Genomic DNA, 15,398 nt, shown 5'->3' with positions numbered 1-15,398 from the left:
AGGAGCTTGGGAGAAAGGCTGCTGAGTTCAGAGTGGCTGGAAAGAGAGGTGACTGAGTTGAAAGGTCGTCTGGCAGAAAGCTAGTCAATGATTTTGGCAGCCTTGAAGAAGGTGGAGCAGCAGGTGTCTTGTCTGGCCAAGCGACTCGAAGTAGAGGAAGCCACCAATAAAGTGAGGCCTGAAGCAGCTAACTGTCATGTTGGCGGTCACGGCTGCACCCGCTCCCGCCCCTCCTCCAGCGGCAACCGCCGCCACCTCCTCCTACCGGCGTCCTCGCCGCGGCGCGCTCCCACGCTCTGCCTCCCCTCCTGTGACGGCACCGCGCTCCTTCCTTAGGGCGCGCGCGCGCACCAGCGTCCCCTCTTCTGCCTACGGGGGGTGGCGCCGGGGGCGGCACGTACCGCCCGCTTCCGGACCCTAGGGTATTTCTGGCGCGCTCTCTATTGAGAGGACGCCTGAGAGTTGCTGTGTGCTCGCCACACTGCGCTTTGGCCCCTTTCCGGTTTCTATAGTGCCGCCTGTGTCCTGTCTGTCTTCCCCGTGGCTACCAGCCCCCGGCTCTGCTTCCTTGTTCCCAGTGTTCTCTCACCCTGCATGACCGCCCTGTTCTCCCTCCTGGTACCTCCTTGTGTGCATCCTCCCGGTCCTCTCCCCTCTAGTACCTGCTCCCTGTCGGTCTACCCATCCTGTAATCCTGTTAAGGTCCTCTACCTCTCAGTCCAGTACTCCTGCTTACGGGCGCCTCTTGTCCTTGAGCCGCCCCTCCTGGTACCGGCTGTCACAGTTCTGTCCTCGGTAGTCTTGCCCCAAACGATCCCTGTATAGGGGTCGGTCTTCACCTGGAGCGCTCGACCCCCGGGGCTCCAGATCCGCGACCCAGAGGGTCCACTCTCGGACGTCCGTTTTCAAAAAACGTCACACTATCACTGTGAGTGAAGGATGCTCAACCAGTCCAGAGGTTGAAAGAAGTCAGCTAAGGAAGTTCAAGGAACTGTTGGGGCAGATAGACTGCCATGCACAGGCGGTGAGGGGCCTGAGAGGGCCATGGGGAGTCCAAGGCGTGCACCCCAAGGTCGGAAATGTGCCCAAAAGGGGCGTAGTCTCAAAAGCGGGTAGTTGATCAAAAGGGGGTGGTTTTCCTAAAGGGAATTACCCACCCGGCACGGGGCTACGTGAGTGTGCCCTGCAGATGGAGGCAGAGGGCGTGGTCGGACTGTTCGATTCGAGGAGCTCGGTGACCCTAGTGGGCGCTCCGCCCAAAGTATTTGAGATACCCAAAAGGAAGATCGGGGTTACCTGTATCCATGGGGTCACCAAAGACTATCTAGTGTCTAGGGTGATCCTCGAGACGGCCAATGTCATTGCCAGCCATGATGTCGCCGTGATCCCTAACTTAGCCTATCCGGTGATGATAGCCTGGGACTCTGGGCTGTTCTCAGACTTTTGGGAGAAGGGAGCTCCTCTACAGCAGGAGGGTGAAGGGCTCTATGCTGATGGGGTTGGGTACATTACAGAACTTGCAACTCCCAACATTGGCAGTAAAGATGTAGAGGTGACCGGTGGAGGGTATGCATCTGTCAAAGGTATTGACCTGACCTCACCTGAAGTATACCACATTGTGACTGGAAGTAATCGGGAAACTGACACCGATTTAGAAGGCACAAGGAGTGGTCACCTTTTGAGGGGTGTGACACCAACTCCAAGGGTGACTGTGATTCTAGAAACCAAAGGGAGTCCCGTATGGGAGGGCTTAACAAGGGTCAAGGATTGCACATCCTCCCATCGCCAAAGGAGTCAGGGCCACCCAGAAGTGCTCCAATTGACGCTTGCTGATGATAGGCGGTCAGATGTTGGCACTAGGGGAGAAGGAATCCCGGGAAGTGCTGGTGGAGCAGGAGTCTGTAATGCTCAGGAGGAGGAGATTGAAGGTGGCACTGCTGAGACCCAAGAGAGGGTTGAAAGTGCTCTGCTGGGAGAAGTTGTCGGAGTCTTCCTGTGTGTGAGGCGGGAGTCTGGCCTGGTCATTGCCTCTGTCGTGATTAGTGCTTTGGAGTTACTGCCCAGTATGGCTTCATCTAGCAGCCTGTCCGAGCGGAGGAAAGTGGCTGACCTGTGCATTATTGACCTCAAGACCGAGCTGAAGCGAAGGAACCTGTATGTGACAGGGGTGAAGAATTTGCTGGTGGCACGCTTGAAGCAGGCAATTGAAGAAGGTGGAGATCCTGAAAATATTGAACAAAATTCTGGTGGTGATACTCCTTCAAAGAAGCAAATGAAGAGCAAAGGTAAAAACCGGGAAGCTGATGAGTCTGGATGTGACGCGTCCATGGAAGAAGGTGTATTCAAGGATCAAAATCAAGATATGCTGACTCTCTCTGATCAAGATGTTGTTCCTGATGAAGGAGGTGTGAGGACTATAATGAATATAAAGATATAACAGGTTCTGGAGATGGTACACAAGAAGTAGCTAAACCTGTTCATTCAGAAGAAAATGGATCAACACTTGCTGATAAAGAAGACATAGAAGCTAGCTCATCTCTGAAAGAAGTAGCGGACGATAAGGTATCTGTCACACTCCAGGCTGAAGATGCCATCACTATCGATTGTGATGGAGATGACTTTCTAGAAACAGGTAAAAATGTGAAACTTGCAGATTCGGAGGCATGCAAACCAAAGGATGAAGATGAGGAAGCGGCGAGTGATCCCAAGGATAGCCTGGAGGAACAAAAAGATGACATGTCAGGGAACCAGAAAAATGACCAAAGTGGAGAGTGCTAAAGGAGATGGTGCTAAGAAGGAATCCAGAGAAGTTTCAAGAAAGATGAATCTGGAGATAAAGAAAAGGATTCTTAGAATAAAGGTCCATCTACAGGGACCTCTGGTCGAGGAAAGAGCTCTTCAAAGGATTCAAAGGATAACAAAATCACATCTAAATATGGTAAAGGAAGTATTAGTGGTACCAGTGGAAGCTCAGTAAGGAATCTCTGGGTCAGTGGACTTTCATCTATTACAAAGGCTGCAGATTTGAAGAATCTTTTTGGGAAATATGGAAAGGTTCTGAGTGTCAAAGTAGTTACCAATGCAAGGAGTCCAGGGACAAAATGCTGTGGAATTGTTACTATGTCATGTAGTTCTGACGTTTTCAGATGTAACCCTCACCTACATCACACAGAATTGCATGGCCAGCAGATATCGGTGTCAAAGTGGAAGAGTGATCCTTCAAAAAGAGATCAGAAAGAAGGCGATGAGAAAACTGGGACTGGCAGAACTTCTGGTGACAGGAAATCTGGTGGAGACAAGAATAGCAGGCCCACAAGTTCTTCTAAAAGAGATGACAAAAAATATGACAAATCTTCTGATGAGAAAGATGGTAAAGATTCCAAGAAGGATAGTAAAGATAGTGGTGATAAGGCTGGAAGTTCTACCCACGATCATGGAGACAAAAATGATGAAAGGAAACGGACATGGCAAAAGCCCAGGTGAGATGGTGGTAATAGACCAGACAAAAGGCTATCAGGGTTACATGCGGCCACAAATGAGTAGAGGAAGATTTGACAAGACTAGACGAAGAGAGTTATTTATCCTACATAAGCCAAAATTCTGTGAATTCCGGGATAAAAAGGATATTATGAAATTTCAAAAAATGAAAGCCCAGAGACTAAGAGAAAACGTTGAACGTCTGGAGAGGTTACAGCGATATCGCAGAGCAGTGGAGCTGTGGAGGCGCCGAGAAATGGCTGAGAGGGAGCGCTGTGACAGAGAGAGAGATCGCATAATGCGTGAACGTGAAGAACTTGACCGCCTACAGAGAGAGAACCAGAAAGATTAGAAATAGAAAGGCAGAAGTTGGGGACAGGGATGGTTGGTAACTCTGTTAAGGACCAGGTGATGTTGAGGGATCAGGTTCCAGAGGCTAGTGCTTTTAGTAGGTGGAGAGGGTCCCCTCGACTGGTAGCTAGAGATGACAGGGACAGGTTTTCCCGGGGCCCTGGACTGTGGTCAGGTGGTCATCCCCACGGGTTTGAACAGAGGGGGGAATATGTGGTGTGTATCGCACAGACAGAGGTCTGTTGCGATCTGAATCCAGGACAGGTTGCTGGAGTTTGTAGTACCACAAACCTGTATTTCTAGTAAAGGGATAGATTTAAGGTTAACCAGAAGTGACAGGTTGGATTGGTTAACCACACACCTCTCAATTGGTGTGTTCCTGGAAAGGCAGGAAGGTATTTTGTTTCCTGTGTGCAGCACATGAGAGAGACCCATGTGTAAAGCCCCTTTCTCACATAGCGAGATCGCTGAAGTATTACCGATCTTTTGACGTAACAGCGACCTCGCCAGCGATCTCGCTACATGTGACATGCAGCGGCGACCGCCCCCCCCCGCTGGATATCGCTGATCGTGCTGGAATGTCCTGGGCCATTTTTTCATCGTCGGCGTCCCGCTGGCCAGCGTGCATCGCTGTGTTTGGCCCGATGAACGACCTCGTTGGCGACGCAGAACTCAGGGACGCAGGCTGGTATCGTTAAGAGCTACTGTGTGACAAGGTACCAATGACCGCTGAGGATTGCTGTATTGTTGCTGCGTCGCTGAAGAGATCTGTCTGTTTGGCAGCTTACTAGCGATCATTTAGCGACGCAACAGCGATCCTTACCAGGTCGTATCATTGTCGGGATCGCTGGTGCATCGCTAAGTGAAGCAGGACCCTAAGACTGGAGTGGTCGAGTGCTCCTGTGGAGTTCAGGAGGCATTGAGGGTCCGGGCTGACAGGACCTACAGTGCTGTGCAAATTAATTGGGACAAAGCATTTTTTTAAGTAAAATTGTAAGTTGTTTACCAGTCAGTGATTCAAACCAGTTTTAACTGCTTTGAACAGGCACTCACATATGTTCAAAGCAGTTAAAACTGGTTTGAATCACTGACTGGTAAACAACTTACAATTTTACTTAAAAACATGCTTTGTCCCAATTAATTTGCACAGCACTGTATATGAAGCCAGGCTGGGAAACCTGAGGACCTAATAAGCAGGTAACCCTGAGCCTGGAGATCTGTCTGTGTTTGGCTCCAGTCCGAGCCTGAATCCTGGACAAATAACCAGGCCTGTGTGACCACAGGTCTGAAGGAGCAAATCCCTGTTTATGGACATTGTTAATTTGTTTTGCCGGACCAAAAGGTTGTTTTACTTTGTATTCGTGCTGCTGGGATTATGGAGCAATAAACCCAGGTGAACTTTTAAAGAAATACAGTCCTCCTGCATGTTATATCGCTGCCAAGCGAGTACACCCCCAACCAGCTAGTGAGCTCGACGTCACTATATATATATATTTGATGAAGAATTAACAACAAGTGGGACACAATTGTAAAGTTGAACGAAATTTATTGGCTATTTTAAATTTTTGTGAAAATTCAAAAACTGAAAAGTGGGGTGTGCAATATTATGCGGCCCCTTTAACTTAACACTTTGTTGCGCCACCTTTTGCTGCGATTTCAGCTGCAAGTCGCTTGGGGTATGTCTCTATCAGTTTTGCACATCGAGAGACTGAAATTCTTGCCAATTCTTCCTTGGCAAACAGCTCGAGCTCAGTGAGGTTTAATGGAGATCATTTGTGAACAGCATTTTTCAGCTCTTTCCACAGATTCTCGATTGGATTCAGGTCTGGACTTTGATTTGGCCATTCTAACACCTGGATACATTTATTTGTGAACCATTCCACTGTAGATTTTGCTTTATGTTTGGGATCATTGTGATCATTATCTTGTTGGAAGACAAATCTCTGTCCCAGTCTCAGGACTTTTGCAGACTCCAACAGGTTTTCTTCAAGAATGGTCCTGTATTTGGCTCCATCCATCTTCCCATCAATTTTAACCAACCTCTCTGTCCCTGCTGAAGAAAAGCAGGCCCAAACCATGATGCTGCCACCACCATGTTTGACAGTGGGGATGGTGTGTTCAGGGTGATGAGCTGTGTTGCCTTTACGCCAAAAATATCGTTTGGCATTGTTGCCAAAAAGTTCAATTTTGGTTTCATCTGACCAGAGCACCTTCTTCCACATGTTTGGTGTATCTCCCACATGGCTTGTTGCAAACTTTAAACGACACTTTTTATGGCTATCTTTGAGAAATGGCTTTCTTCTTGCCACTCTTCCATAAAGGCCAGATTTGTGCAGTGTACGACTGATTGTTGTTCTATGGACAGACTGTCCCACCTCAGCTGTAGATCTCTGCAGTTCATCCAGATTGATCATGGACCTCTTGGCTGCATCTCTGATCAGTCTTCTCCTTGTTTGAGATGAAAGTTTAGAGGGACGGCCGGGTCTTGGTAGATTTGCAGTGGTATGATACTCCTTCCATTTCAATATGATCGCTTGCACAGTGCTCCTTGGGATGTTTAAAGTTTTGGAAATCATTTTGAATCCAAATCCGGCTTTAAACTTCTCCTCAACAGTATCACGGACCTGCCTGTTGTGTTCCTTGGTCTTCATGATGCTCTCTGTGCTTCAAACAGAACCCTGAGACTATCATAGAGCAGGTGCATTTATACGGAGACTTGATTACACACAGGTGGATTATATTTATCATCATTAGTCATTTAGGACAACATTGGATCATTCAGAGATCCGCAATGAACTTCTGGAGTGAGTCTGCTGCACTGAAAGTAAAGGGGCCGAATAATAATTCACGCCTCACTTTTCAGTTTTTGAATTTCCACATAAATTTAAAATAATCAATACATTTCGTTCAACTTAACAATTGTGTCCCACTTGTTGTTGATTCTTCACCAAAAATTTACATTTGGTATCTTTATGTTTGAAGCATGATATGTGGGAAAAGGTTGAAAAGTTCCAGGAGGCCGAATACTTTCGCAAGGCACTGTATATATATATATGTGTGTGTGTGTGTGTATGTGTGTTATATAATATAAATAAACTATTGCGAGCCTAAAAGGTTTCAGGTGTTGTCTAAGTTCTAGCCAGTCTCCAGATCTCAACCCCATAGAAAATCTTTGGAGGGATTTGAAAGTCCGTGTTACCCAGCGACAGGCCCAAAACATCACTGCTCTAGAGGAGATGTGCATGGAGGAATGGGTCAACATACCACCAACAGTGTGTGCCAACCTTGTGAAGACTTACAGAAAACATTTGACCTCTGTCATTGCCAACAAAGGATATAGTATAACAAAATATTGAGAAGAACTTTTGTTAATGACCAAATACTTATCTTCCACCATAATTTGCAAAATAAATCTTGCCAATTCAGACAAGGTGATTTTCTGGATTTGTTTTCTTATTTTGACTCCCATAGTTGTGGTCTACCTATGATGTCAATTACAGGCCTCTCTCATCTTTTTAAGTGGGAGAACTTGCACAATTGGTGGCTGACTAAATACTTTTTTTCCCCCACTGTATATATTTATTTTTTTAATTAATTTTTTTTTCTCCTCACTGACCATTTTCTTCTCTTTCCTTTCAGGTCTCTCGAGTCTCGAGGATAATATCTTGTTGTATCCATTCCACCAAAATCCTGAGCTCCGGACCTTCCACTATGTATTTATTGGCACAAGTCATGTCTGATCTGTGTACAGTATTTATTTCAGTTGTGTTTGTACGAGATAGTGTGCGGAGGATGTTGCGAGCAGGTTTTGGGTGAAAACAGAATGTTTTGAAGGTTTTTGCTTTTTTTAACTTTTTTTTCAAATGAGTAAAGGGAAGAAGGTTTGTGAAACTAATTAGTATTTTCTTTGCAAAACAGTAGCAGACACAATGTTTATTGGAAGGGGGCCTGGCCATACACAAGAGAAAGCTGTTGACTGAACCTAAGCACTAAGCTCTCATGTATTTTCAATGGGGAGAGAGGAGAAGGCCACTTCACTTTGGCATCAAATTATCATCCATAAAAACAACAGAATCGCATGTTGAAGTTCAAAATGCCCGATCCTTCTCTTCCTCTGATGTTGAGGGAGAGTCATAAGGCCCCAAATTAAATTTAATGTGTATGGAAGCCTTAAAGGGATTGTCCACCTTTGTGCCCAACTTTATTATTATTTATATCCATGTATTTGGGTCTAAAAAATATTTTTTGCAATTGGGTTTTATTAAAAATTTTGCACCGTTTTGCTTTTATTACAGGCTCTTTGGTTTCTCCAAGCATTCAAGTTTGATGTGGTCAGTGGTCAAAAATGATGATAAAGTTAGAAACTCTCCCATTGGACCATCAGAATGAGCTCACTGATGTGTTATCTCGATCTGCAGCCAGCTATAAAGGGCAAATGGTGCAAAACTTTAGGCAAAAATACATGCGTTTAAGTAAAAATATAAATTGTCACCAAAGGTGGACAACCCATGTAAGAGGGAATTCTAATGTCTCTGCTGAGATTTGAAAGTAACCATTGTTTGATTATTTTTTCCCATAAATCAATAGTACACATGAAATGAAGCAATAAGATAATATAAGATAATATATATTATAAGAGAAATCTGTTTCTTTCGCCTCCTGGACTGATCTTTCATTCTAAAAATTCTCAATTAACTGGTAAAATGTGTTTTTAGTGAGTACAGATTTTCCCATGACCGTTGGTGCTCATAAAGTTCTATGGAAAACTTGCAGCTACTCCTCTAGCTCCTCCCACCTTCATAGAATTTTAAAAGCACCAACTGTCATCTATCTCAGTATTGGTAAAAACTGCTTTCAGTGGTTAGAGATTTTACCTATGAATTATTGAGCATAAAAGATCAGTCTAGGAGGAGAAAGAAGTAGATTTTTCTTATAATATATATTGCAAAGTTTCTTATTTTCATATGTACTATTGATTTATAACTGAAAAAAATATGTAAAATAAAATGAAGGTTACCCTTTGAATATCCTATACTTTCCGTTTCCTCCTTACAAACTCTCTTTAAAACATCCTCAATTTGCCTTGTGTAACAAGAAAAAAAGTAAGTAAAAATCGGAAGGAGGGGGATGTAGCTGCAGTATGTCTCCTGGAGTGTTACTGCGAGAGGGGAGGAAGAGCAGCGTTACAACACACATTATAGCTCTTACATCACATCAGTAAGAGACCGCCCCCAAAATAGTACACCCTCTTTAAAACTGGTCCCCCATTACTGTGTGTCATTTATAATACCAGTGTTTTCTTATAAGGCAGGGGTGCCTTTCGGTCTCCTCTGGTACTAGGGCTCTAAGTGTGTCTGTTACCTTCTTCCACACTTCAGTTCCCGCTCGGCAGGGAATACCATGGAGTCTATCTGCAGGCCTGACTACAATGTAACACTTTTTTTTTTTATCCTTTTGCCTTTTTGTTCTTGAAAACAATCAGCAATCTGCTGCTTGCAGGTCCAGTTTTCTTTTTCTAATGTAAAATTCAAAATTCTCGAAGTTATGTTATAATATTGTCTATCTGCAGACACCACTAGGGGGAGCTCACTGAATACAGAATTATAAATCTAGAATTTGAAAATATTGTTTGTCTACAGATACCACTAGGGGGAGCTCACTGACTACAGAATTATAAATCTCCTATAGAATTTGAATTCCATGATAAATCTTTATGCACTGTGCTGCCCCTAGTGGCTGCAGTAATAATAATAATGTAATTTCACGCCTTCTTTATTCTGTTTTTATTTTCTTATTTTGTCTAATGTATTTTTGTATCAATATTAGGCACTATCAGCAATCTAATTTTTGCAGATTCATTAGCCCTACTTCATAGCCCTGCACTCATTAATTGATAAGGTCTAGGGTTTTATTTTTCTTATGCAAAACACATTACCTGGGTTACATATTAAAGCACTGTCTGTCTGCAGGTGCCACCAGGGGGAGCTCACTGCATGCAGATTTATAAATGTCCTATTCAACTCTTAAAAATGTCTATATGCACTTTGCTCCCCCTAGTGGCTGCAGAAATAACAGTAATAATGATAATAATTATTATTATTTTTATTATATAATTTTACTCGGTTTTCTTTTTCTTATTTTGTGAAATGTATTTTTTTATTGATGAAAACAATCAGCAATCTGCTGTTTGAAAGTACAGTCATTGCTTGATAAGGTCCAGAGTTTTATTTTCTAATGGAAAACTCAAAAATCCCTGCATTACAGATTAAAGTACTGTCTACCTGCAGACACCACTAGGGGGAGCTCACTGCTTACATATTTATAAATCTTCTATTGAATTCTAAAAAAAAGTCTATGCACTGTGCTACCCCTAGTGGCTGCAATAATAATAATATTGTCATTTTATTCCTTTTTTATTCTGCTTTTTTATTATTATTTTGTGGAATCTATTTTTTTATTATTTTGAATACTCAGCAGTCTGATGTCCGCAGATCTATTAGCCCTACTTCATAGCCCTTCACTCATTAATTGATAAGGTCCAGGGTTTTATTTTTCTAATGCAAAACTCAAAATTCCCTGAGCTACAGTATATAATAAAACACTGTTTATCTGCTGACACCACTAGTGGGAGCTCACTGCATACAGATTTATAAATCTCCTATTCTACTCCATGATAATTCTATATGCACACTGCTCCCCCTAGTGGCCACAGAAATAAGAAAAATCATTTTATTCTGGTTTTTTTTATTATTTTTTTTTCTTTCTCTGTGCAATGCAACATTTATTTTTATTTTTGTAAACCTCCAATTTGCAGGTCCTCTGTCCATACTTCATATCCCTGCATTCATTATTTCTGAATAAATTAAAATATTTAGATGTCCATTTGCTAAAAAAAAACACTACAGGGTGGGCCATTCATATGGATACACCTAAATAAAATGGGAATGGTTGGTGATATCAACTTCCTGTTTGTGGCACATTAGTATATGTGAGGGGGGAAGAAACTTTTCAAGATGGGTGGTGACCATGGCGGCCATTTTGAATCCAACTTTATTTTTTTCAATGGGAAGAGAGTCAAGTGACACATCAAACTTATTGAGAATTTCACAAGAAAAACAATGGTGTGCTTAGTTTTAACGTATCTTTATTCTTTCATTAGTTATTTACAAGTTTATGACCACTTATAAAATGTGTTCAAAGTGCTGCCCATTGTGTTGGATTGTCAATGCAAGCCTCTTCGCCCACTCTTCACACACTGATAGCAACACCGCAGAAGAAATGCTAACACAGGCTTTCAGTATCCGTTGTTTCAGATGCCGCACATCTCGTATCTTCACAGTGTAGACAATTGCCTTCAGATGACCCCAGAGATAAAAATCTAAGGGGGTCAGATCGGGAGACCTTGGAGGCCATTCAACTGGCCCACGATGACCAATCCACTTTCCAGGAAACTATTCTTGTAGGAATGCTCGGACCTGACACCCATTATTGATGGTATGGTGTGGTATATGGGGTATAAAGATAGTTGGGCCATTCTTCATCAATGGAAACCTCAATGCCACTGGATATCTGAAATTGCTACATGAAGATGTGTTGCCCTCTTTATGCACTGAAGATGGCACGTTCCCTGAGTTTTTCCAGCAAGATGGTGCATCACCACATTACGGGTGTCAGGTCCGAGCATTCCTACAAGGAATCTGACCCCCTTAGACTTGCATTTCTTCTGTGGTGTTGCTATCAGTGTGTCAAGAGTGGGAGAAGAGGGTTGCACTGACAATCCAACACAATGGGCAGCACTCTGAACACATTTTATAAGTGTTCATAAACTTGTAAATAACTCATGAAAGAATAAAGTAACATTTAAACCAAGCACACCCTTGTTTTTCTTGAGAAATTCTCATTAAGTTTGTTGTGTCACATGACCCTCTTCCCATTGGAAAAAATAAAGTTGGATCCAAAATGGCCGACTTCAAAATGGCCGCCATGGTCACCACCCATCTTGAAAAGTTTCCCCCTCCCAAATACTAATGTGCCACAAACAGGAAGTTGATATCACCAACCATTCCCATTTTATTTAGGTGTATCCATATAAATGGCGCACCCTGTAGATAGTCATTTTCAAATAACTTTTTTTTTTTTACACGCACAAAGTAAATACCCCTGCAAATGACCACATGAACTCCCAATGCAAAAAAAAAATCAATATTTACACATGCACTCAAATATTTAGATGTCCATTTGTGGAAAAACACAAGATCCAGTCCGTCAGCAACAGCTAGCCTGCTTACTGACTGTTTCCTCGCAGCAATAGATTTTTCTACACAGTAAAATATTATGCAAGAAAAAAGGACCAAAAAGAAAAAAAGTGAAGTAAACAAGTTTTGAAGATAAAATTTACAGATGTCAGATCGTACTTCTGCCTTTATTATTCCAAGATGAAATTTCAAATAATTTATGCTATAATTATATTTTTCTGTGTATATTTTATTTTTAGATAAAGATTTTATGATAAAATTAAGGCAAGGACTGTATGCTCCAAACCACGTATATTCAAAGAGTACAGGCTGACACTGAAGGAGCGTGTATCCTGTTGAGCAGCACTGAGAAATTTACATGCATTTAAGTGGAAACAGAAATAATTCTGAAAGTTCATGTGACCCGGGAACATTGGAAAGAGCTGATGGATAAATGCTCCAGACAATTGCACCGTTAGGTTTGGGCTGTGTTCCCATCTTTCTGGCCCTGGGTTCACCTCAAAACATTAAATCTAATAGTTTTGACTTGGGTTCAGTTGGATCACAAATGTCTATTGTGATAGTGGGCATCATCTATGAATAGCGTTTTGCATGCTGCATAGTAAGAATATTAAAAATCCCATTAACTACTATGCTTAAAGGAAATCTGTCAACATAAAATGACTGTTCAAACCAAGCACAGATAGATGCTCGGTGCATTCTTAGCATGGCCCATCAGTTCAGTGAACCTTCCCACCTACTTGTTTTCCATCGATCTCTGCCTGCTCTTCCTTGATTGACATCCCTGCCCGAGGTAGATGGAAAATGAGTAGGTCAGAAGGCGCATTTAACTTGTGCTTCGTTTGAACAGTCATTTTGTACTGACAGACTCTCTTTAGTCTTTGTGTCGCAGTTGTGTCCATGAGTGTGAACCTGGCACCATGTGCTATAAAGGTCTTCAGTCTTCTCTCACCAAGTGTCCAAGCGCGATTATGGAGCTGCATTGGGAACCTTGTGTTGTCTTAGGTGGCCCATGACCTTTGGTGTAAGAATTAAAGGGGGTTATCCTGGACTATTCAATCTTTTTCATGGCACTAAGAACTGACAGGCAGGTAATTGACTACCTGCCTCTTCCTCCCGGCACCAGCTCTTATGGCTCCTACCAGCGATTCTGCTGCTTCATGTCAACAGAGCTGCTGCTTCTCTTCCGCTCTTTTCTGATGACAGGGAGTGACTGCCGATGTCATGCTTATTGACCATTTGCTCCCTGCAGTTAGGCTGCGGGGAGCTGGCAGTCAATCAGCATGACATCACCAGAGCAGAAGACAAGCAGTTGCTCTGTCGACATGACGTCCGTGACCGTTCTGTGATGGGAGAGACTGGCAGAAAGGGCAGATATCGACCTGCCTGTTATTTCTTACGTCAATAACAAAAAATGAAAGAGTCCTGGATAACCCCTTTAACTGTGGTACCTGAGAACAAAAATTTAGAATTGAGACTCACCCAACCCGTACAGATCGGTTATGCATAGATCATGTTGAATTCATAAATTCTCTGTTACTTTACTCCATTCCTTAACTGTCGATCGTCTCTGAGACTCCTTTTTTTATAGGTTTGTTGCCCCTTTCGGCCACCGGACTGAGGTTCCTTTAGGGCTAAATGTCTAACGTCCATGTAACTAATATGGTGGAAAAACTCCTGACAAGTGATGAGCGAATGCTTATCGGAGCATGCTCTGATGCTAACCGAATGTCTTCGGTGAGCTCAAAAAATATGTTCTAGTCCCTGCTGCTCTTCGACAGACACAACACATGCAAGGATTGGCTGTTTGTTAGGCACGGCAGGAGAGTACTTCCTGAGCAGAGGTCACACAGCCTTATATAATGGCGCTCGATATTCATTCTCTGGAGACAACTGGTCAAGGAAACACCAAGTAGCACAAATCCCACTTGTAGAACGGTTAAGGAGTTGAGGAAAACTTTTTTTTTTCTTGGTAAAAACTTCAAAGAAGATGGAGGAGAGAGCGGTGATATTGGTGATGAGTGTGTATGTTGGTGACGTCGTATCTAGGTGTGAACTTTGCCTTCATTCTTTGTAACTCATTTCCACTGTGAAACTTCCAAAGTGAAGAGTGTTTATATATTCAGTGTGCGGACAGTGACGTAAGCCGAACTTGTCCACCTGTAGAAAGAGCACAACGTCTGTCCTGTGTTTTTAATGTTCTTGTATACTGTCATACCCTCTCTCACCACTGTCGGCACTGCAAATATATGTTTCGCAGGCCAAAGATCAACACCGGGTTCTTCCTGCATCCATAATGGCAATGAACTCTGACCTTAGTGATGTCATTCTGGAACCTTTCTACTACCTGTAATTGTTGAGATTTTAGGAGAGACTGTTATATAGAACCCAGTCTCCGTGAACATTCGACCTGTAGCAGATTATCCCGAATGCTGCTGTAATGTCTGTGTACTTGCAATAAAATAGTACTGTCGGTGGTAGTACCCACTGTCTGACTCTGATGATGGTTGATGTGAGTACTGTGTGGTGTTATATCAATGCTGTGCAATCTTTGGGATACTATGTATCATGACATTGCCTACCTGGTGAATAATTTGCAAAAAGAACCTTTCATCGTTAATGGTAGTCTAGATGGATTTTCATATTCCTCTACTATTAAGTCTCACCTGGTGACATGGATCCTCGAAGCCCTTGGTCTGGATGAACAGTTGATATGCAGCATGGAGAGCTGATGCTGGTGCAGAACAGTCCAGTTGGAACATTGGAGGTTTATACAGCAGGACAGAAACTGGAGGAACCAACTAAATAGAATGGAGATCACAGCAATTGTGATAGCAGCGTTGGACAGCAACTCAGCGAAAAGGAACCAGAAAAACAGAGCTCAGACATGGGGTTCTGAGACACAGGTACAGTAGTACAGCAGGAGAGTTAACATTGAAGCTGACCTTGTTATAGAGTCCAAAGCAACTTGGGCACACAGTTTACCCATTGATATAGCAGAGATAGGTTTGTTACAGAGTGCAGGCAAAAGAGGCCAAATGGATTAGATAGGTTATCCAAGGATATAGAAGAGGTAGGTTTGTCACAGAGTCCAGGCAGAACTGGCCATAGGTGTAACAAAGTTACCTCGTGATATAGAAGAGCTGGGTGTGTCACAGAGTTCAACTAGAACTGACCAGTTCTGAAGACGAATTTCTCAGCTATGTAACAGAGCTGCATTTGTCTATATGTTCAAAATAGGGTAGGAAGATAATCCATGGCAATGGTATGGCCACCAACTAACTCTGTACTTGATGTGTCATTTCTCATTTCTGG

General features: G+C 43.0%; 1 protein-coding gene, 1 long non-coding RNA gene and 1 pseudogene across 2 annotated transcripts in view; 2 read left to right on the top strand and 1 right to left on the bottom strand.

The window, feature by feature from the left end:
• The window catches only part of LIN7B (lin-7 homolog B, crumbs cell polarity complex component), a 59,783-nt gene extending 48,999 nt beyond the window's left edge, over positions 1-10,784 (top strand). The window contains exon 6 of the mRNA XM_073570955.1: positions 7,468-10,784. Coding sequence (XP_073427056.1) covers positions 7,468-7,489 — 22 coding nt within the window. The 3' untranslated portion in view covers positions 7,490-10,784. The remainder of the gene's footprint in view (positions 1-7,467) is intronic.
• Positions 1-14,885, bottom strand: part of LOC141085529 (uncharacterized) — a 60,397-nt gene extending 45,512 nt beyond the window's left edge. The window contains exon 1 of the long non-coding RNA XR_012231324.1: positions 14,750-14,885. This is a non-coding gene — a long non-coding RNA (uncharacterized lncRNA). The remainder of the gene's footprint in view (positions 1-14,749) is intronic.
• Positions 1,872-4,131, top strand: LOC141085672 (SAFB-like transcription modulator; annotated as a pseudogene).
• Positions 14,886-15,398: the final 513 nt, after the last annotated feature.

The sequence above is a fragment of the Dendrobates tinctorius genome, unplaced genomic scaffold, assembly GCF_039654945.1.
Source record: "Dendrobates tinctorius isolate UK_male_01 unplaced genomic scaffold, ASM3965494v1 ptg000028l, whole genome shotgun sequence".
Lineage (NCBI taxonomy): Eukaryota > Metazoa > Chordata > Amphibia > Anura > Dendrobatidae > Dendrobates > Dendrobates tinctorius.
The sequence above is the reverse complement of the archived record's forward strand: the minus strand, read 5'-3'. Positions and strand labels throughout refer to the sequence as shown.